The following is a 22,417-nucleotide window of genomic DNA, read 5'->3' on the forward strand; positions in this document are numbered from 1 at the left end:
CAGGATTGCTTTGCATCACATGATTGCCTTGCCTTGCATGTTATGGGTATTTTCTGGGACATAAGACCCGGGGGAGACTTCTTTTAGCCTCTAGAATCGCAGCAAATTCATTGACAGCAATATTTAGCTAAAATAAATCTGTATCGACTATAAATCTCTAGCCTTACATTGAATAAAACAAATTGTTTCAGCAATGCATACTCTTCTTCCATTGTGTTCAGTTCAGCAGTATTTTACCGATATCCACCACCATTAATAACCTTAAAGGGGAAGTTCACTCAAAAATTCTGTTGTCTCAAAAGATGGCCCATAAACAAAAATCATTTTAAAGAAAGTTCATATGTAAAGTTTTGAGCAAATTAAACTTAGTCAAAAATGTAAAGCACTAGGAGGCATCCATTTTGTGAAATGAGTGAGCCTCATGTTCTTGTGTTAAGCTCTGCTCTTGCAGCAATAATGAAGCAAAAGCCCCCTACTGGGAGCTTTTGCTTGTTACAGCCGGAGAGCAGAGAATGCATTCCGGATCCTTCATGCCATGTGCTGCTGGTAAGTGCTTCTTTGTGTTTTTTCGTTATGCTTTCCCGGGTTCCCCTGAGCAATAAATACCAAAATAATAATGATAATAATAATGCGGCAGTGCCTGCCAAGTGTCTTCCCCATTCCTACACAAAAGCCCAAACTGTTGCCATTGCCAATGCTTGTTTGAAAAGAACACGTTACAAACAGTAACCCTTGAATGGGTGTCTGAGCTCTGAAAAATGCATTATACGAAACATACAATAAAGATAGGTTGCAAAGAAAGAGAGCAAGAAAATAAATCATAGGTAGGAACCCTCATTCTAACCAGCAGATGCTAAGACTGGGATCCAAGAACCAGTGAATAGTATAGTCCTATCAGAAACAAATACCAACGTTCTGAGCAGACCAGCCACCCTCCAACCCTAGAAAACAGATGGGCACATGGTTGCATTATCCTGTAACAGTCCAACAAATGATGACCTCAAAAATGAAAGAGGGCTGCAAAGGGTGCCGGGGTGGGGGGGGGTCACCGATTCCCAGGTGACAGGGGGAACTCATAGATCACATCAGTCAGATGAAATTTACTGCTGCAACCAATGGGGTCATGTAAGGAGTTTGTGATCAGCTGTTAATATAGGCTCAGAAAAGGAGGGCTATAGTGGGAATTATAGGAAGTCATTGAAAGTGGTCCAACATGGTGGGGAGGCCGGCAGTGGCCCTTGGCAATGAGCACCAGAATCTGCAGCACTGCCTGGAAGGGAGTGTTGCCATGCAGACCACGCTCAGCTTCCTGCCTACCTCTGCACCAAACCAAGCATCAGTGTGTAAAGGGAGGGCCTTAGTGGTGCAGAAATCACATGGAGCTAACATCAAAGAGATCCTGGGGAGGAGGGTGTTGGGCGGGATTGAGCAGGTATTGGGTGGGTCTGACCATAGGGATCATAGCCCTGGACGGTCAAAAACCCAAAGCCCCAAAGGCAGTGTGTCCCTCCTCATCTCCCAGCTCCCTCCTATGCCAATAAATTTGGCATACAGGTCGCACCTTGGTGCAACCTGTTAGCCAAAACTAAAAATGGGGGCATTAAATCAGAACATACAAGTCTGGATATACAAAACCCAATTCCTGCACATATCATAATATGGTGGCATATCAGCCCCCTAACTGTGATAGAGATATAACTGTGATAGAGATATAAACATGTTAAAATATGAATACAACACATGTAGCACTTGCACACTTAAAACCAACTGCTCACACAAATAAATCATAGTGTTCATATCACATTGCTTATTACACTCCTGAAAGCAAGACAACAGACTGCACAAGAAACATTGAAGCTCTCATAATGGCAAAAACAGCATTAACAAACCCTGCGCAGTATACAATGAGAACATCATAATATCAACTTGAACCGTTGGAAATTAACTCACACATGGACGGCAGAAATCGGCACCTCAGCCACCCTTTTACCAACTTCCAAAACAACATATTCTAAATTCTCTGAAATGCAAGCAAAACACAACAAAATTCACTAACGATAGCTGCAAAGCCCTTAAACTGTTGCAGGCCTATACTCTTAACATGATGAACAATATTGTTGCTGCTCCTCCTTTCACCATGTGATGTTCTCTAAAGTGTGTTGAAGCAAACTGCAAATAGCATGTGTGCAGAAATGCTAAATCAAATGGTGAAAATGCTGACGCTAAATAACCAGCTCTCTATGCTAATAAAATGTAAGCAGTCTGAACCTCCTCCCATGTTTGGGACGTTGTACTTGCATTCCAACATTCCCACCTTTAGTTAATTCAATAACTAATCTTGCTTCCCACTCTCTATCAAAATCATCCTTGGGCACCCACACTTTACAAACATAACAGAGGCTCTCTCTCCTCTGAGCATACTCCTCAGGAGTGCACATTAGAAAACAACAACCCCCATCTCCAGTGCAATCAACTCAATATTCTGTGTAATTTTCGAGATCAGGTGTGGGATATGAAAGTGTACATGCGGGACCAGTTGGATTTTCTATCCTTACCATACGATGCTCTAGTGCGCCATGACATTTATCTGTATGTGCATGCACGTGTTTCAAGAGGGGAGTGGCCTCACCTGTTTCAAATAGTTAGGGACATCATAGTCGTTCCTTTGGACCACGTCTTTGTGCAGCATCGTAGGACGGGCTGACAAGAAAAAATATGACAAGTAACAAGACAACGATGGTAATTAGCACTTTTATGGATACGCTCAACCAGGATGGAACCCAGGAAAAGAGTGAATTCACCACCCTACCTTGCTTCTCCATTGCAGCACGTAGATTGTGTAGGGCCACAGTGGCGGGTGTCGGGGATCCATTGCCCAAATCATGGGGTGGTGTGTAGGTGCAACAGGATCTCCCCATCTTCGCGCACACACCACCCTCCATGGAGGCGAGTAGGTCCTATATATTGCGATTCTGAAGTGTCATTTATCGTATGGCCTTTAGCTCATCCCTAATGGCGTTGAGGCCATGGGCTGTGTCATTCGTGAATTGGCTCGTAGCGCGTGATCTGGGGCCATTTGGAGTTGGCAGCAGTCTGCATGCCTGGAACGAGGAGGGAAGTAAAACATGTTTTTGTCTTGCTGAACAACCGATACTGCTCAGGGATGGCCTTGTGTTTCATATTATGAGCGTTTATGGCGCCAGAGGCCCTTTGTTCGACGGGCCCCACAGGTGTGACTAGGTGGGGCACATTTATAACAGTGAGATAGGTGTCTGGCACAATAAGGACCAGGGAATGTAATTTGGTTAGGGAACATACTCCTTTCCAAAACTGTGGGAGCTGGGCGTATTCACTAGAGCTTCCACAAGTCCAGAACATGTCCATAAGGGCTGCAGTTCCTCCATTGAGGTCAGTAATCTCCAGTTTCCTGTTAGTGTACTTTGGCGCCAACAGTCACACTACCAGTGCCACTGAAACACAAGGACAATTGTTTATCTGTACTTTATTTGGACATTCATGTTGGTTTATACAGGTCAGTTGCTTCACATATCTTTCTCACACATCATAACATGCCTCGTTAATATGTGCCACTACTTCCTCCGAAAACCCCAACTGTCCACCTCCTTTACAGCTCATTAGTCCCTTACCCCACTGATTGTTATGAAAGATGACACCTTCTAATTGTAATTGAGGTCTAATTCTGCACTGCACCCACTCCTGCCCAACATTATCAGCGCATTCACTGGTTTCTGCTTCTAAAATGGTTGCTTGAAACTTGTGTCAATGAAATAACCCACACACCATAGATAGGGCCAGGTTCACTAAGCATTGTGCTATTAGAGGTGGTATGTATTGGGCAATGAACTCTATGGGTGTGCCAGTTGCATGCAGTAGCAGGGAACAGGAATCGTTTGACTCACATTATACCATGAGTTATTTGACTTGGGGTGATGCACATCTGTAACACTCTCTAGCAGAACCTCTTCATTTTCAGTGTCGCTCCTGCTTCTAATCATAGATACACTCCTTTTTGCTAATACATGTGCTACTACAATATAATTATAACCCCCTTTTTGTCCTCCAACCCAATAAACCCAATAAACCTTATTATAAGAAAGGAAAGGAAAAGAGAGGAAGAGAGACAACCAATACACATCATAGTACTTATAATTCAATATGATGTTCCTGGAGGCTGTGAAGAAGAGTTAGTATTTTGTAACTGTTTGCTAACTCTTGGCCCTCTTCCTGCTCCCACCTGCGAGGCTAAAAACCTTGGGGTCATCTTCGACTCCACACTCTCCTTCTCTCCTCACATCTCTGACATCTCTAAGAAGTCACACTATCAGCTTCACCTCCTCAGAGGTATTCTTCCGTTCCTCTCCTTCCCCCAGAAGCTCACTATCTACAGAGCTCTGGTTCCTTCTAGGCTGGACTATTGCAACAGCCTCTTTCTAAATCTGCCTGCCTCTACTCTGCGCCCTCTGCAACTCATCCAGAACAGGACTGCAAGACTTGATCTTGGCCTCAGGCCCAGGGATCGTATCTCTGCACTGGCTCACAGTGGCTGTGAGGATTAAGTTAAGTTCAAAACCCTCTGCATTGTCCATAAGGCCTTCTGGGGCCTCAATAGCTTCAACTCTCTCTTCCTAAATATCTTCCTTCTCAAGCTCTTCCGCCTCCAACTCCCTCAGGGTCAGCCGCTTCTCCAAGCAATAAGTTGGTGGAAGATCTCTTTCTTCGGCCGGTGCCTCCCTCTGGAACAGCCTCCCTGAAACTTGAGGAGAACCAGCTCCGTTTCCGGAAGCACCTCAAAACCTTTCTCTTTGCTTCAACTTTTTCTCCTCCTCTCCCCTGCTGACATCCTGGCTGAAACTGAAACTGCACCGGTTTCCTGGTCACCCTCTGATCTCGGGCCCAGGTCCCTCCCCCGCCAGTCTCAGACACCTGCACTGCCTGCCTGGCAACCCCCACACTTGGGGGCTGTTTCTGTATCCCTGCAGTCCCACTACCAGCACTTTACACCTGATTTCTGCACTTACCTTTGCACTTTCCACCTACTGGCCACTACTTTTACTTATTGTTATTATTCTATTCCCATATACCGCACTCTCCCTTCCCTCTCCCCCCCGCACTTTCCCCTTCCCCCATCCCATGCACTTGTACGATCTGAATGAAACATGGCCTAGCAGGATCGTTGTCTGTCCTCCCTTCGTTCCCCCTCCCTTGCCTCCTCGTGCCTTGAAACGTGTGTATAGGCGCGTTATAAATGCCATATAAAAGGGCCATTGATTTCATAAATGTCAATAAAATATTAATGAGACTAATCTTTATGGCACCCCCTTTCTGTGTCCTGTTCCTGGGAAGGGGGGTTGTAACTGGTATTCTTTCGAACGTCTGTAAGGTCGATCCAGCTCTTGTGTCATTTAACCTTTACAGTGGTGGTTGTGACATAGACAACCTCGTGCAGTCCTTGAAAACGTCTTTCATTCCATTTTCTGACTAATGTTCTGATAAACACCTGATCACCTGGGAAGAGTTGTTGTTGCTGAAGAACTGCTCGGTCATCGATCTGCAATGCAGCCGACTGTAGTGGATGCGGTCCAAGCTGTTGAGATATAACTTTAACACATTTGGTTAGGTCTCTAAGATATCCCTGAAACTCATCCCCCTAAAACCTCAGCTGTTTTGTGAGTGTCGGAGATTGTGCGTGTGGGTGTGAATGGTCTGTGTAGCCTCCTGCCCTTCAAATCTTGTGAGGGGTTCAATGGTGATCCTTAACTGGCAGATGCCTGAGGCAAAACAAAGCAATGTGAAGGAAATTGAGCCAATTTTACTTAAAGAACAACAGAGTTTGGCCAAACATTGTTTGATTAGGCCTTAAGGTGCTCCAAATCCAGTTGGCTTGTATGTGGTAAACTAAGCACAGGGAGGTAATTTCTTTGATAATCTTGCTAAAAAAGTCCCATTGTCAGATTTCATGATATCACATGTTCCCCAGCGAGGAAATACCTTGCACATTAAAAAAATGTACGCTAATTTGGCAACAGGGTGGCCACAGGGTCCTGCTTCAAGCCAATGGGAGAATGGGGACACTACAACAATTAAATAACAAAAGTTACTGCACCTATTACCCATGTCAACATAATCAATGTGGAGCTCCCGAAAGGGTCCAGAGGGGCGGTGCAGTGTTTTCTTCAACATATTAAGGGTGTGGTGTGAGAAACCTGAGGGTATTCTCACTCCTACTCCCCTTGGATCCTCTGCTCAGGTGACAAGGGAAAGGCCATCACTCTTGGATCTCGACCCTGGGGGGGGGGGAGAAGCGAGGGAGAATCACCTGGGTGGAGGGTCCTTGGGGATTGGGAGTGGGATGCTCACAGGAGAGACATGGTATCCCCCTTTTCCTGTTGAGAACCAACCTGACTCTCCCCCGACATTTATGGGTTACTATATTTCCCCACATGTGACGAAAAAGCGGCGACTAAGAGTAGCGAACACTAGACCATTACACCACTCTAGTACTGGGACAAAGAAGATGCTTATAAAGTGCTGTGAGGGTCAGGCATGTCTCTTTAATTATGGTTAGGCAACTCTTATTAGGGATCCACACCTGCAGCCTGTCAAGGGGCTGTCGGTGTATAAAGAGAGACCAATGGAGCAGAGCAGAGAGCAACAGGGAGGCCTATTTGGGAAAGACCAACAGGGGACCCTTGTTGAATGGAGGCAGCCGTGGTGGGACCAGAAAAGGAACCAGAACGCCGGCATATAACCCAGAGGACTTGCGGGACCCGATTTTTGCTTATCATTTTCGAACAAAGGACAGCTTACCGACAAGGGGAATCGCTGCCAGATAAGATCTTCATCCACTGTCGGATTGTCCCTCGAAGTTTCGAGAAGGCCCGGCCTTGGGCCTATTTCGCACCTTTCAACCATGTATGAGAAGAAGAAAAGCAGGAGCCTCCTCATACTGTGCGCAAAGTGTGGATTAAGGAACTTTTTCATAGAAGAGCGACATCATAAACGCTTATATTGCCTGCATCTGGGCCACGATGAGGAGGAGTGTGAGCTGTGCCGTGGTTTCTCAAAGAAAACCAAGAAAGCTTGCTTCAGCAGGCTGGCAGCGTGGCTCAAATCGAGCAAGGCCCCCGACTCGGCCTCTGGACAGGGTCATGCCTCACCCAGGACCGGCCAGTCCGAGGAGCGAACTGTCACGATCCATGCCCCTGACCCCCTCAGGTATAACAGCCCCATGTCAGCAGTGGTGCTAGAGCCCGTCACACTGTCCCCAGGGGCTGTAAAACTCCATCAGAAACATACATGGAGTCAGTCCTGGCGCCTTCGGCGCCAGGCTCATTATCAGGAATAAAGCAATACCAGTTTTGGACCTTAATCCAACATGGAGGCCTATTACACAGCTCAGTTCTTTAGAACCAAGCCATGCGGTCTAGTATTTTGGCTGTGGCTGGGACTGGAACTACTTGGCCTGGAACTACTTTACCTGGGCTATTTAAACCACACCCAAACAGCAGAACATGCTTTGCGTTATTCTGCACTCCTGCAGCGTAACGCTCACCGTGTCCAGCTCCTGCTCATCTGCTTCTTCCGGCGGCCTGATCCTGAAGCCCTAGATCTGGATTCCATTAATAACTTGGAAGATGGGTGCTGGATGCAGGTGTCCTCGTATCCCATTGCTGTCTCAACAGGAACAACATGTACTGGAACTTCGGGTCGTATTCTAGGCCCTCAAGTCTTTTCTGCCGTTGTCGAAGGACAAAGGTGGTGACGATCTTCACGGACGACACCAACCCCATGTTCGACATTCGGAAGCAAAGAGGGACTCGCTCGCCAGCCCTCTCCAAGGGGGCCCATGATCTGTGGCGCTAGGCCGTTCGGCAGGACATGTTCCCCATCTCTTTTGACATGGCGGGCGTCAACAACACCATTGCCTACTCGCTCATCAGGGAGCTGCATTCTTGCCATGGGTAGGAGCGACACCAGGACCAGGTGGACCTTCTGTCTGGCAAATGGGGCCAATCCCAGATTGATCTCTTCACTCCTGCTGCGTGTGATCAACACACTCAGATAGTGCCACTGCAGGATGATACTCCTTGCCCCGGCGTGGCGCCACAAATCTGGTACCCGGACCTGCTGAGTCTGTCAGTGGCTCAGTCCATCAGGCTGCCTCTGCTCCCCGACCTCCTCACCACAGAGAGATGGGCGATCCTGCACCACAACCCAGACTCACTGAACCTGAGGGCATGGCTCCTGCAGCCCTAGAGTTTGGAAGTTATGCTTTACCTGTGGAATGTAAGGACATTCTGGCCAGGGCCAGAGCCTCGTCAATGTTGAAGTGATACGGCCATAAGTGGAAGCGCTTCTCCATGTGGTGCCTGGCTCAGAAGATTACCCCTCTGCGTATCACAGCCAAGCAACGCCTACCATACCTGCTTTCCTTGCATAAGGCTGGACTGGCTCATGCTTCTATCAAGGTGCATCTTGCCGCCATTTCCCGTTAGACCAGGTCCCCGGGTAGGCCTTCTCTGTGGTCGCACAGACTTGTCAAGGAGTTCCTCAAGGGTTTCTTCAGGACTTTTCCCCTGTGAAGGCTCCTGCCCCGCTTGGGAGCTCAATGTAGTCCTGACAAAGCTCATGGAAGCACCCTTTGAGCCTATGCATCAAGCCCTGCTCAGCTTTGTCTCGTGGAAGATGGCGTTCCTTGTGGATATCACCTTGGCCAGGCGGGTCAAGGAAATCTAAGCCCTGTCTTGCAAGCAGCCTTACTTGTCTTTCCACGCTTCAAGGGTGGTACTGCGCACACACCGCATCTTTATGCCAAAGGTACCGTTGGAATTCCATCTCAACTAACCGTTGGTGTCAGCTGTCTTTTTCCAAAATCCGTCATCGCCAGTGGAGAGTGCCTTGCATTCGCTGGACGTTGCTCGTGCCTTGAAGTTCTACGTGGTACGTATGAAGAATTTTCAGAAGACTTGTCAGTTCAACTTTGGACCTGTAAATCACTGAAGGGCCTTGTTGAAGGCTTCCATCTCCAGGTGGCTCTCTGGCTGAATCATGCACTGTCATTGGCTGGCTAACAAGCCACTGGCAGGCCGGTCGAGAGCCCACGCCACCAGAGCCATCGCAGCAACAACAGCGTTTCTCTCTGGTGTGCACCTGCTCGAAATCTGCAGGGCTGCTATGCGGAGGTCCACACACACCTTCAGGAGGTTCTACTGCATCGGCAGGGATTCCAGCAAGGAGTCTCAAGTCGGCCAAGCAGTGCTACGCAACCTGTTTGTTTGAGGTGAGTATGCTCCAGAGGTGTTTATTGCTTCTGTTGAGCCTTGCCACCTCCCGTGGTTTAAGTTACTTAACTGTAACTATTGTTCTCTATCATGGGTCTGGGATGAATTCACATGCAAACTCTCTCTCTTACCCCTTTGTGGCTCTTCTTGGTTCATACTGCCACTTTACGTGCTTACTTAATCTGAAGATGGCTTCGAGAGGCGGAGCTTATGGAGAGGACTGTCTTTGGATGGGGGCAGTATTACCCAAAGGACAGTGATTGGTTTAGAATGAGAAATACAGTTTTAAAGTGAAAGTGTTTTTTCTTTTACCGAGGATTCCCAGCCTGACGACGGGGAATGTTCATGAGCATGTGAATCCATGCCAGACCCATGCTGGAGAACAATAGTTACAGGTTAGTAACTTAAACCTTTCTGTCTTGATCACTTGATACCATGGTCTAGAGATATCTGATTGACTGTCATTTAGGAGATAGTATGGTGGTTATAGGTTGAGTGAAAAGAGCCAAGTTTTGAGGCCTTTGCGGACGGTCCAGAAGAAAGGGCCATTCTTGGGTGTGGTGGTAGGGTAGTCCAATGTTTTGCGGTCAGCTACTGCCCCTGGCTCTATGTAGTTTGAATCTGGGGATAGTGAGGAGATGCGATTATGAGGCCCGTGTGAGTCTGTTGGATTGGGTAAATGTTCTAGATAAGTATCTAGGTGCGGTGTTAGAAAGGCATTTATGTGTTAGTGTGAGCGATTTAAACAGAATACGATCGCAAATGGGCAACCAGTGCACAATTCTTCTGGCTAGGGAGATATGATCTTTTTTTTAAATGTTCAAGGCAGCTCTTAGAGCATTATTTTGATTCGCTTGCAGTTTTTTGATGTTGCCGGAGGTGGAGCCTATGAAAAGGGCATTACAATAATCTAGTCTAGAGATGATACAGGCTCTTGCAATTTTCACGCAGTTATCAGTAGTGATGAAGGGCCTACATGCATTGATAAGTTTGGTCGTATAGGCCACGGATGATATAATTGCATTTACCTGTCTGATTAGTGAGAGGGATGAATCTAGGTATACCCCCAATGTTTTGACTTCTTTGGAGACTGGGATGATTATGACGTCAATGATGAGGGATTTGTATTTTTCATTGAGTCTGATTAATAGATTTTGTGATCCTGCAAGGAGTAGCTCGATCTTGCTCAAGAAAGCAAAAGAGCAAACATCAAAAGTGGAACGGACAGCAATACAAGACAACAAATTTTACTATACAACAAAAACAGACGAGGAAAGACAAAGGCATACAGGAACATTTACCTGAAGTATAGTGACTTAGTCGCAGCAGGACTGGACTACCACGTGCAAGGGACCAGTGAAGGAACTCGGTCCAGATCACACAAGCGCCCCTGTCAGAAGCAGCAGGAGGGAGTGCTCGCCAAAACTAATCAACAGGTGAGCTTTCCAGGGACAGCGCATCCCACGGGTACCACGGTTTGGGAGAAGGGGTCTGGAAGGGGATCAGGCGCACAAGCTGGCCTACTCACGCCCCCTATTCTCCACGCAGGAGCAGTCCCGAGCAGCAAGACCTATTACCACCAGTCACCACATAAGCGCAGAGGGTGAAGTCAGACCCGAGCGACCTCACCCCCTTTGAGGGCTGCAACCGTGCCCCAACGCCTCCGCAGAGACCAGGTGAGCGTAACAATCCTAAATCTAAGGATGGGGACAAGCTACGACCATCAAATAATAATAACGCAGTCCTAGTTGAGTCTCTGGCAAAATAAAAGGGCCTATACTAATAATCCTATTGCCAATCCTTACTTTGAAATACAAAATGTGTGGGACAACAATGTAGGCAAAAGAAAAGTGTTCAAGAAAGGATATGTCAGGGTAGTTGAGCAGTTGGCTTCCCTTCCCCACGTTTTCAGCGCGGGACAAGACAGCATATTTGAGATTCACACACACTCTGGCTTCTTGGCCACGAGGAAACAGTTAAAAACATAGGTATCAGTGCCTTCTGCTAAAGTCTCTTTCCCAATGACAGTCACTTATTGCACAGGGCCTGACGTAACAAACACCAAAGTTCTTTCTTATCAGGATTTTCACATTCACAGGTATGCAATTGGTCTCCTACCCTTGTTCAGGGTCGGACCACGGATCTGCCTCGTTCGAGCTCAGATCCCTTCAGCACAATTGTTCACGATTGGTCTCCCTTGTTCAGACTCGGACCATGCATCCCCCCCTCATTCGGTCTCAGACACCTTTGTATCAAAAACCAAAGACCTTTGATTGTGTGGTGGGTTTTGCTTAAACCGTTGCATGACCACTTTGATTCACAACAATTCTTATTCTTTATCTTTTACTTTCGTTTCTGCCACTGTTTTGGCTGCATATCTTTCAGAGACCTTCAATTCAGCTATTGCAACAACACATCATCAGTAGGGTACAACTAACCTGTCTCACAGTGCGGACCACTCTGTCATGAATATTATATCTTCTTTGCTACAGGTCAAACATCCATCAGCCTTTAGGCTGTCCTCGCGTCTTTCATCAAACATGTTCAGCAATCTTTATCCTTGCTCTTTGTATACAATGTTGCTGCTTGCAACCTTGACTTCAACACAGACCGGTCTTGCATCGGCTTCCCCAACTCACCGGCTGTGTTGATGTTTCTTTGATCTTTGAGCCAAGGCCAGTACCACAGTGGATGTTGCTTCTCTCCTACTTGATCAGCCGTGCAGGAGGGCCCTGGGTATCTCTGACACACAATACAGGCTTCTTCAGTCTGGCCACTTGGATGACAGATCCCTGAGGACTAGCGGGTTAGACATCTTCAGGTTTCTCACATTACTCATCTTCAGTAATGTTCTTTGTGATGGGCGTTCTTCCCACAAATTCGTCATCAACCTCCCTTCCTGGCCCTCTTGGGGCAACTAGTACAGCTTAGTTCTGCGCTCTCAGCTTCAGAGTGCTAGGGTAAAAGGGTGGAACTGAGGTCACGACGCACAGCGCACCTCGGTATATACAGGACCTGACGTCATGCCCGGTGCGGGGCACATAGAGGCATTTGTCAGAACCGATGCAGAGCCGTACTGCACCCCCTGGTAGCGGAAAACGTTTCTGAAGAGCAACTGGTGCTGGGAGATAGCCATCATAGATGAGGAATTTGTGGGTTCAACGTCCAGCAGAAAGAACATTATCGAAGGTAAGTAGTTTGTTTATCTTTGTGATGGTTTTGTCTTTTGCACTATTTCCATTGTCCTGGGGTTGCTATGAATCAATTGCACTCACCAAAACCAGGAAAGCAAATATTACAAAGACATTTATCATTCAACTGTATAATGTGAGTTGTAATGTCAAATTTCATTACACATTATACCTAACTTTTGTATCCAGTGATTGGCTGAAACTGAAAATGGATTATTGTCACTAGTCAACTAAGTCAGGTGACCATACCATGAAATGTTGGCATATGTGCGGTTTAACAGTTTATTTATTATCATGTCTTGTGCACCCTTTGATGCACTATGAATTGGGTGAGTATTTAATATATTAAGCTGGCCTACTGTCCTTTCCAAGCGAAAGTCTCACACGCTTTCTTTTGTAGGTGTGAAGACGCACTACGTAAAAACAAGAGCCTAATTGGTCCAGATCAAAAAGAGTATCAGCGTGAGCTTGAAAGGAACTATCATCGCCTGAAAGAGTCCCTGCAGCCTCTGATCAATAGAAAAATCCCACAGCTGTATAAAATCATCCTGCCGGTAACCTGTCACAGGTGAGACGCCCTTTTACTGAAATTTGGGTTATAATATGGAAAGCTGGTTCAACGTGAGCATCGGCTAGTGGGTAAAGCTCTCAGCTGTGTACATACAGCCCAGCGGTAATAATCAATGTCCACAATAAAATGCTGCTGTTTTTGCATGGTCCGTTTTAAGTGTTTACATGGTCTTGTCTTGGCTATTAATCTCTCAAAATAACATCTTGTATAATCCTCAAACAACTATACAGTTCTCGAGGTAACAATTGCATTTTGAGGGATATCAGTGATATTGTTAGTTTGAAGAGGTCAGGATCTTCTAGAGTGGAGGATGTAGAGGACTAGTGAATTTGCATTGACAACTTTTGCCAAAGACGGTGCATAGCAGTAAAGGTCCAGTTGCCTTGTTTTTCCTTCTTGCGGTTCTCTGTTGTCCGCTTGACGAGATATGCGGACAAATTTTTTTTTTCTAAGGTGCACAGCCTACACAAATATTTATATTAAGTATGGTACTAGCCATAGTGTTCCTCAACTGGTCTTATAAAAGCTGTACATTGTGGGTCAGTTACATTTAAAAGGCAGCATGTAGCATGTGTACTGTTTAGCGCTTCTAAAAATAACTCCTTTTATGGTGAAAAATCGACTTAAAATGTGTATAAATAGATTGTTCACATTTTAAAAAATAAGTAATTTTTGTATACCATAAAAACTACACTGCTCTTTTACCTTGCACCTAACAAGAACTTGGCACCCAATAATTCGATTGTCGGCATCCCTCTGCAACTTACTAAAAACACTTTGGGTTTCCCCAACCAATAACCAGCTAAATAGCACAGTCCAAAGTTTTGGACAGTAAAACAGAGTTCCAAAGGCACACATGAATGCCTGTGAAAAGGCAGGCATAAGGAAACACAGTTGAATGGTACCTCGAAAATGATGGACTACTAAGCTATTTAAAAAAAGCAGTGATTGGACAGGAATGGATGACCGCTCATTGTTTGAAGCAAGCCGTTCTGAAACCGGTGCCATGCTATTACCTTTTGTCCTTTATTCACAAGGCCACATACACTTTTTTCCTAGGACCATTGAGAATTTATAGTACCACTATTATGCGTTAACTATGTTATTAAAATGAATGAATCCCTTTATATAGTTTGTGGTGATGTGTTCAATGTGTTTGCCATGATATGATAGATGATTATAAATGGTATGGCGTTGGACATATTTTTGAGACACAATAGGCCTTGCTGCCACTATTTTTTGGCGTGGCGGTTTATACTGCATCTTTCATTAAGGAAGCGTGGTTCATTTTCCTAAGTACATCATTGGATGAGTCCTAACCACCCAGATTTATGAATAGAGGTTTGCCAGACATCAGTAAATTGGACTGAGCACTTAGAGTATCTTTTCAGATGGGTGCAAATTGGTGCTTTCTTCCTGAAGGTTAGATGTGCATCCCCAACACCTGAAAATGCAGTGTTACTGATTCTTTCTGAAAAGTCCTGTGTGCTTACCAAGGCTATATACCCTACTGAAATTGGAAAGCAGTAATTTAGAAGGAACCCATTTTTGATTAGAAGGGGCCAGTCACTAGGGGGTGGGAGAGGTAGAGTATGCTCCATTTAAATCCAATACTAGCATTGGTTATGGCCATTCTCAAGGCTAATTGTCTAAAGATAAGGGATATAGGAATAGATGAGGTAGCAGGGTGCTTTATATATTATTAGTATGTTTTCTTTAGAGAATTAAAATGCATGGTATCCAGGATCTGACCACATCAGAAGCTGCACCCTATAACTTCTCCTTTGTTCTTCTCTAAGCATCCAGTCCTGTAGCCAATCAGCAAGCGCTAACTGCCTGTAAAGGCTGCATTCCAAGGTACATTTTTTGATTTGTACACACTAGGCACTGGTCAAGGAGATATGGACAAGCTCTGTCACAGGAAGGCCCAGGTAAAGCCCAGTTAAAGCTGAGTCTGCCCCCCGCCCCGGGCTCAACTTTACTACTGTTAGAGACCTTACCTTCGGCCTCTATCGTATGCTATGTGACCTTCACCTCTGGCAGGACAAATAACCCGGGGGGTAGTCACCTGTAAGGCTTCATTAGTAGATTGTGTAATTTACTTTCTGAGGCTTGTGAATCCCCTTAGAATCACATGTTTTGCATAGGCTGACATCGAGTGGTTGGTGCAGAGCATTAACTTATTTATTTTTTATTTCTAAAAGTGTCGTTGACGCAAGTTACTGTAATACTATCCCTACTGTGACGTGCACTGTACCCACGATCCTTCACATGTCCTCAGATTTTGTTTTTCAGCTATTAGTTTGATCGCATTTCAGAGTTCGTCTAATTAGTATTTTTGCTTGTGATCAAACGTAATTTTATTTATTTGTACTACTGTGAAAATGACTGTTACTGCCGAAAAAACGCGCTTCGGAGCTCGACGAGCGTAATCATCTTAACGCCACACAAAAGCAAATGGAGACCACCGTTCAACAGCCTAGAGCTCTAGCCTTTGGCCTATACAGTAGGGAGAGTGTGGGAAGACACACGTTGAAGTTCAGGAGAATGTCTCCACACGTTGCCCCATAATTTCTCTGTCCCCTAGCTTTCATTATGGAAAAGACACCATTCAAATTCTGTCCCACGTATAACGCAAAATGTCTGTGGAAAGACACTCACAAGGTGTGTAATTATTGCCTTCCTAGAAATCATAGGGAAGAGAAATGCTGGTCATGTAGACTCTTTAAGCCGAAAACACTAAAAGACCAGCGATCAAAACGTTGGCGACTTTTGTAATGCAAGCTGAGACATCATCAGAATAACCTCCCGGTGCAAAGGAATCCGGGCCTCCATCAGGACAGCATCGGCATCGTACCAGCCGCTGAGGAGATTTCAGATTGGGGAAAAAGAGGCTTCCCGAGGGCTATTCCCCAGCTCGGAACGGCAGACGCCATGTGCTGCTGTTGTGGCTTATCCTGTCAATAAGGCTACACAGTAAATTTGGACACAAAAAGTATCTGCGCACTCAGTAGGGGCGACAAGCAAGTCGAAGCACATTTCACGCAATAAACACATTTTACCCCCTATTACATATCCGGCACATTGGTTGAAAAGGTTGTAATCTGCAGCAGAGAAGGTAGCTCCAGCACCTAGTGGGTCGGTGGAACAAAGGACCTCTGCTCTGAGTTTTTCACACTCAACTCATGTTCAACAGATTACGTTAGCCATCTCCGCATGTAAGTATACATTCAAATAAGCAAAATTACATGCGCCGAAAATATTCATTTTCGATGCTTGTCCCAAAAATAAAACACAACACACGTTACGATTAGCTCAACAATCTCAGATACACTAAAAAGGAAAAGGAATGTTCACAGACAAGTGCATGGGGCCTATAAGAAGCAGGTGTTTTTAAACATCCCAGGTAAGAAAGGGGGATGGACCAAAGAGAGATTTGAGGTCACAATGATTAAGGGTTCCTCCTTCATGGAGTTGTTAGAAAAACACCCATTTAAACCCCCAAGACCTTTTACCAGAGGAAGAAGCACCCTTGAAAACAATAAGGCCCAACCCCACTGCCCAATACAAGGAACCAGTGGAAATAGAAATGTTCACTGACGAGGAAGGTGATTTTACAGAAGACCATACTGGCACTGACCTAGAGGACCTTCACTACATAAATCTGTTAAAAGATGGTTAAACCCATCTTTAGCTGCACCAGCTTTAACAAAGGCTGTTAACTCTCGAATTGAAAGAAGGTTCAGGCCAGCCCAAAGAGATCCTCTGTCTATCAGGGGACATTTAAAAACAGATTTCCTGCTTGTTAAAACAACACGCAAGAGGGTAGGAACCCCTTTAGCAACATAGGAAGCCATGCAAGATAATATATGCTTAGGGGAAAAAGTGGCATCCTCCTCAGCCTACCAGATGCAAATAGCTAATAATACAGCTTGAATGTCTAGTTTCAATAGAGCCCAATGGGACCACATGGAGGAGCTTATTAATAATGCCCCGAACTGTAGTGGAGGGCAAACCCAAAACGCAGTTCTAAAGAATACCCTGGATGCCACAGAGACAATGGGTAGGGTAATTGCTGAGGGGACCCTAATTAAAATGCATGCTTGGCTTAGGAATTCAAGCTTTAGAGTAGAAACTCAAGCACCACCTGCTCTAAATATGCCAATAAAGAATGGTGTCTTATTTGGTAAAGCAGTGGATAAGGCAAAGAAAGATCATGAAATGCTCAAGACTTTGAATCAAATTACTAACCCCCCCCCCCTTTTCAACAAAGGGGAGCACAACCAAACACTGTTGTTTTTGTGTCCATAGCTACTCAAGGTCCGTGGCGCAGGGAACTTACCTCTTCTAGTCCATGCCCCACTTCATAGTTCAGTAACCAAGGGCAATGAGCTGGCATCCAATTTTCATTCCCGAGACAGTTTCAGAGGGGATTAGGCAGAGGAAGAAACCAATCCACAAGAGATTAGGCTACACCCACAAAACAATGACTCATGGTTTCAGGTCCTCTGCCATATCTGCTTTATAGGGGGTTGCAAAACAACATTCGCCCACGTATGGGAGGGGATCACGTTGGACAAGGGGGTATTAGCAATAGCAAAATACGGATACTGCATGGCATTTCAACAACAGCAGCGCGATCATCCACCATGATACAGAAGAATACTGTTTAGAACATCAATGTATTCTACAGGAAGAAGTAGACACTCTACTACAAAAGGGAGCCATAGAACTTGTCCCTCTGTCAGTGGTAAACAAAGGTATTTATTCTGTGTACTTCCTTCTTCCAAAGGAAGACAAAACAAAACAGCCAGTGCTCGACCTAAGACCAGCAAACACTTATGTCAAACCACAAAAGTTCAGGATGACCACACTGCAGGAAGCCATCCCCTTGCTCAAAAAGAGAGACTTTATAGCAACACTGTATATGAAAAATGCATACTTTTGTATTTCAATGCAGCCAGCCCATCAAAAATATCTAAGGTTCAAAGTTGGTCAGGCGCATTGCCAATTCAAGGCCCTTCCCTTCGGGATCACGTCAACCCCCCTGCACTTCTACGCAGAGAAAGTATTCCAGTGTGCCCTTCTCTTGATGATTGGCAAATAACAGAAGAAACACCAGAAATATGTTGCCACAATATGCAGAAAACAATCAATCTTTTGCATCAGTTGGACTTTTTTTATCATCAAAAAGACGGCAAGCCTGATCCCTACCCAACAAAAACAATTCCTAGGAGCAGTAATTCATACAAAAGACACATTGGTCTTTCCCCTCAACGAGAGGGTCCAAAACATTCGACAGCAGATCCCTTGTTATACAGCTGGTCGCAGATAAGTAGGAAAGGTAATGTGCCTTCTTGGCATGATGGCAGCATGCATCTTCATTCTGCCAAACGCACAGCTGCATATACGATCAGTTCACAAATGCATAGCAAAACAATTGTCGCAAGCAGAAGGCAATTGGGACGATCTAGTAGAATTTTTGCAATAGTTGCTGTTGGCGCTACAGTGGTGGACAAAAGAGAACATGTTACAGGGAAAACCTTTTGTCAACCATCCAACACACCTTATGATCACAACAGATGCATTACTCTCGGAGTGGGGAGCCCATTGTCTCCACAAAACAGTGCATGGGATGTGGTTACGCAGACTTGCCAGGAAACGCATCCATTTTCTGGAATTGCAGAAGGTTTAGACAGCGCTACAAGCATTGCAACAACACTTAATTGGGAAGAATGTACTGATTATAACAGATGGCACAACAGCCATGTTTTACATCAACAAACAAGGCGGAACTCACTTCCTCACTCTATCAACATTGGCACAGACAATATGGAAATGAGTCTCCACCAAGAGATACATCCCCAATCTCAACATGTTCCAGGGGAACACAACTGCCTAGTAGACACACTACGCAGAAAAACACATCAACCATCAGATCACCAGTCGGAATTACATTTGGACATTGTAAGAAACATTTTTACATGCTCGAGGAAACCAAACATAGATCTTTTTGCTACAAAAGAAAACCCAAAATCCCCAAGCTACGCATCCAGGTTCCCACAGAGGGAATACAAAAAAGGTAGCAGGCGTCCCTCTCTAGAAAGAACATGGCATGATAACCTGTTCTGTGGTTTTTTTCCCCACTTTGAGAGTCCGCTCCATTGCTTTTAGCTCACTGTACATTTCACAAAGGAGGAATATCCATTTGCATATCAGTCTTTGTGCCACCTACAAGGGCAGTCCAGAACCGAAATGCCAGGCAAACCTCCTTTGAAAAAGAGTACCAACAGCAACCCCATACACGTGTTTCAGCTTGTTGGGCCTCATCTGACCACAGTGAGCAAGGGGTCGATGTCTGGGTTCCCCCAGGTAACTTAGGGTGACCAACCCAGAGTTCCTAACAAAAATACAAAAAAGGTAGCAGAGGGAATCTAAGGGGGAACACACTGTGGATCAGGGATATTTGCATATGCTTTCCCTCCAGCCCCACTCCTGAACAGCATTATCCACAAGATGCACCAGGAACACTTAACAATGATCCTAATGGTGACATGTGGTCCGTCAGCCATGGTATTCCAACCCCCTCAAGTTGCCCATTTACCCATCAATGAAGCTAACATGCCCATACAGCATGTTGCCACAGAATCAGGGATTCATCCTACATCCTCAACTTCAGACAACCAATTTAGCATCACCTTACTTTGCCTGATGTCAACCCAATTGACTGTTCACCATCACATGTACAGGGATCAAAATAAAAATTTGATAAGCAGGAGCACAAAGCAGCTTCTAGGTGTCCATCATTACCAGTCACCAGGAGCTAGTACATAGCGTTGTGCAAATCTAACTTCCACATAAGATGTAAACCTATCACTTTGTCCATTATTTATGACATGTTATGCTTTAAATGTTGTACAAATGTGTCTAAATGTTTATTTTTAGATTGTCCAAAGCGCAAGGATTTAAATTCAAATAGGTGTGTTTGTTCGGCATCAGTTGGCATGGGGAAGCAAATGTAGCTCCTGATAGCTGTTGGCTTTAAGCTAACCAGGCTCTTGTAGGGCACAAGCAGGAGCTAAATAGCTTCCAGCTCCCCTCAATTTCAAACCCTGTATATACTGTACTTGCTAGACTCAGGCCTGGTCTTCAATTAATTGGAAGTCCATTTAGCATCACTTTCTGCATATGCAACATCGCAAAGCAAAGTTTCATGGTAAAAAGTTCCAGTAGTGAAGGCTTTCATTGAAGGGGTAAAACGGCTTTATTCTTCAATCGCGAACCCACCTCCAGTTTGGGATTTAAATGTTGCCTTAACCAAACTCATGAGGCCACCTTTTGAGCCAATACATAAGGCAAGTTTCAAGGATATCACTTATAGAACGTCTTTCCTTATATCCATTACATCTATTCGGAGGGTAAGTGAGCTTCAGGCTTTGTAACAGAACCCTTTATCACAATACATAAAAACTAGGTGGTCTTAAGAACACACCCACGCTTCTCATAAAAGTATATTTCTAAGTTCCAGGTCAACCAGTCAATTGACTTGCCAGCTTTCTTTCAAAATCCACAAAACTTGGGAGAAAGAGCTCTGCACATAGTAGATGTTCAAAGGATAGTCATGTACTATCTCAACAAAACAAAACTGCTCAGGAAAACAGACTGGTTCTTTATTTCTCTAGCACCCGGCAGAGAAGGAGATCTGTCTCAAAGGCATTGCTAGATAGATTGTAAGATGCATATCACAGTGTTTCTCATTAGCAAACACAAGACTGCCATTCACACCAAAGCACATTCCACACCTAGTGCAGGGGCTACATTCGCATTGATTGCTAAAGTCCCACTGGAGGCTATCGGCAGAGCAGCAACATGGAATTCCGTGCACACTTCCACAAAGCATTATTGTGTGGACACCAAACCCAGAAATGACTCGCAGGTTGGACAGGCAGTCTTAAAACATTTATTTGTCTCTGTTCCTCTTATCATTCCACCACCTTCATCTGGTAATGCTTGCTAGGCTGTGCAAAGCATGTGATTCCAACCAGATCCACAAGCCTTTGAAGACAAACATTACATACCTGTAAACGTCTTTCTGATGCTTGAATCTGCTTAGATACACATGCTCACACCCATCCTCCCCTCGTGAGTAGAAGGTACCATAGACAACAGGTTTTATGTGAGGGTTTTCAACACTTTTCTTCTCATTTATATTTCACACTAAACTTCATGCAACCTCAGGTCAGGGAAAATAACAATCTGAAGACCTTGCCATGTGAAGGATCATGGGTACAGTACATGTCACAGTAGGGATAGTATTACTGTAAAGCCTTGTTGACGTTCTTTTTAAAATCAAAAATAAATCATGTAATACTCTGCACCAACCACTAGATGTCGGCCTTTGCAAAGCAGGTGAATCTAAGCATCAGACATACGATTACAGGTATGTAATAGTGTTCGACATACCATGTATTTGCATATATATTTGCGTTTCAGGGATTATTTAGGCAATTGTACCTTTTTAACTGTTTCTCCTTTTTGGTTGATTTCAGAGATTCCTTCAGCAGAATGAGCCTTCGTAAAATAGATATTTAACAGAAGCACTTTATTGAAGAAGACGGCACACTCTCAGTAATAGGAACTGAGCAGAGAATTGGACTTTTTCCTGGACACAATAAATGCATTTCATGTCCTTTGCTTGAAGTGTCAAGGTGCCAAAGTATTCACAAATGCTCAAACTGTCTACTGTACATTGTTGTTTGGTAATCATGACCCTGATCCAGAAGCCATGATATGCTGTAAACTGCTTATATTTTTTTAACACATTTTTGGCCCAACGGTACACTAAATACATTTTGCTTTTATTTATGTCTTGCAAAATTTACACAGTTATTTACTTTTAGTTAATATGTTTTTATTTATATTTGATGCATCTTCAATTTTATGACAATGTATATTTTAAAGGTACTTTTAAAAGTGTTTGTCTTCACTTGTTGCCAGAGAGTGGGGCTTGCGAACACGTGTTCAGTGTAAAGGTACTGACAAACTTACAAAGTGGGTGAAAATATTGGTTTTTTCAATAAAACACTCCACTTTCCCCTTGTCTTGTGTGTATATTTTCTATTAGTTGGATAAGATAGTGCTTGGTGGTAAACATATGACTTTGAAATTAGCAAGTAAACTGGCCACTTAATATAGGGCCAGACACAAGCGCCAAGGAGGAAGATAGCAAAATTGATCAGCGATTTAGCTGTGAATAAAAAATATTAAGCGGCCAGTGCTACGTGAACTGCTAAATTCATCAAGTCGTAGAAATCTCAAAATATTGGATGAATGGGACATACATAAAAGGAATG

At 44.6% G+C, this 22,417-nt stretch overlaps 1 protein-coding gene across 14 annotated transcripts in view; it reads left to right on the plus strand.

Annotated features, from left to right (window-relative positions):
• Window positions 1-22,158, plus strand: part of DOCK7 (dedicator of cytokinesis 7) — a 1,498,361-nt gene extending 1,476,203 nt beyond the window's left edge. For all 14 annotated transcript variants that reach the window (XM_069642017.1, XM_069642019.1, XM_069642018.1 and 11 more), the window contains 2 exons: window positions 12,894-13,061; window positions 21,614-22,158. In XM_069642017.1, coding sequence (XP_069498118.1) covers window positions 12,894-13,061; window positions 21,614-21,656 — 211 coding nt within the window. In that variant the 3' untranslated portion in view covers window positions 21,657-22,158. The remainder of the gene's footprint in view (window positions 1-12,893; window positions 13,062-21,613) is intronic.
• The last annotated feature ends 259 nt before the right edge of the window (window positions 22,159-22,417 follow it).

This window comes from Ambystoma mexicanum, chromosome 1q (genome assembly GCF_040938575.1).
Source record: "Ambystoma mexicanum isolate Mex_15411 chromosome 1q, UKY_AmexF1_1, whole genome shotgun sequence".
NCBI lineage: Eukaryota > Metazoa > Chordata > Amphibia > Caudata > Ambystomatidae > Ambystoma > Ambystoma mexicanum.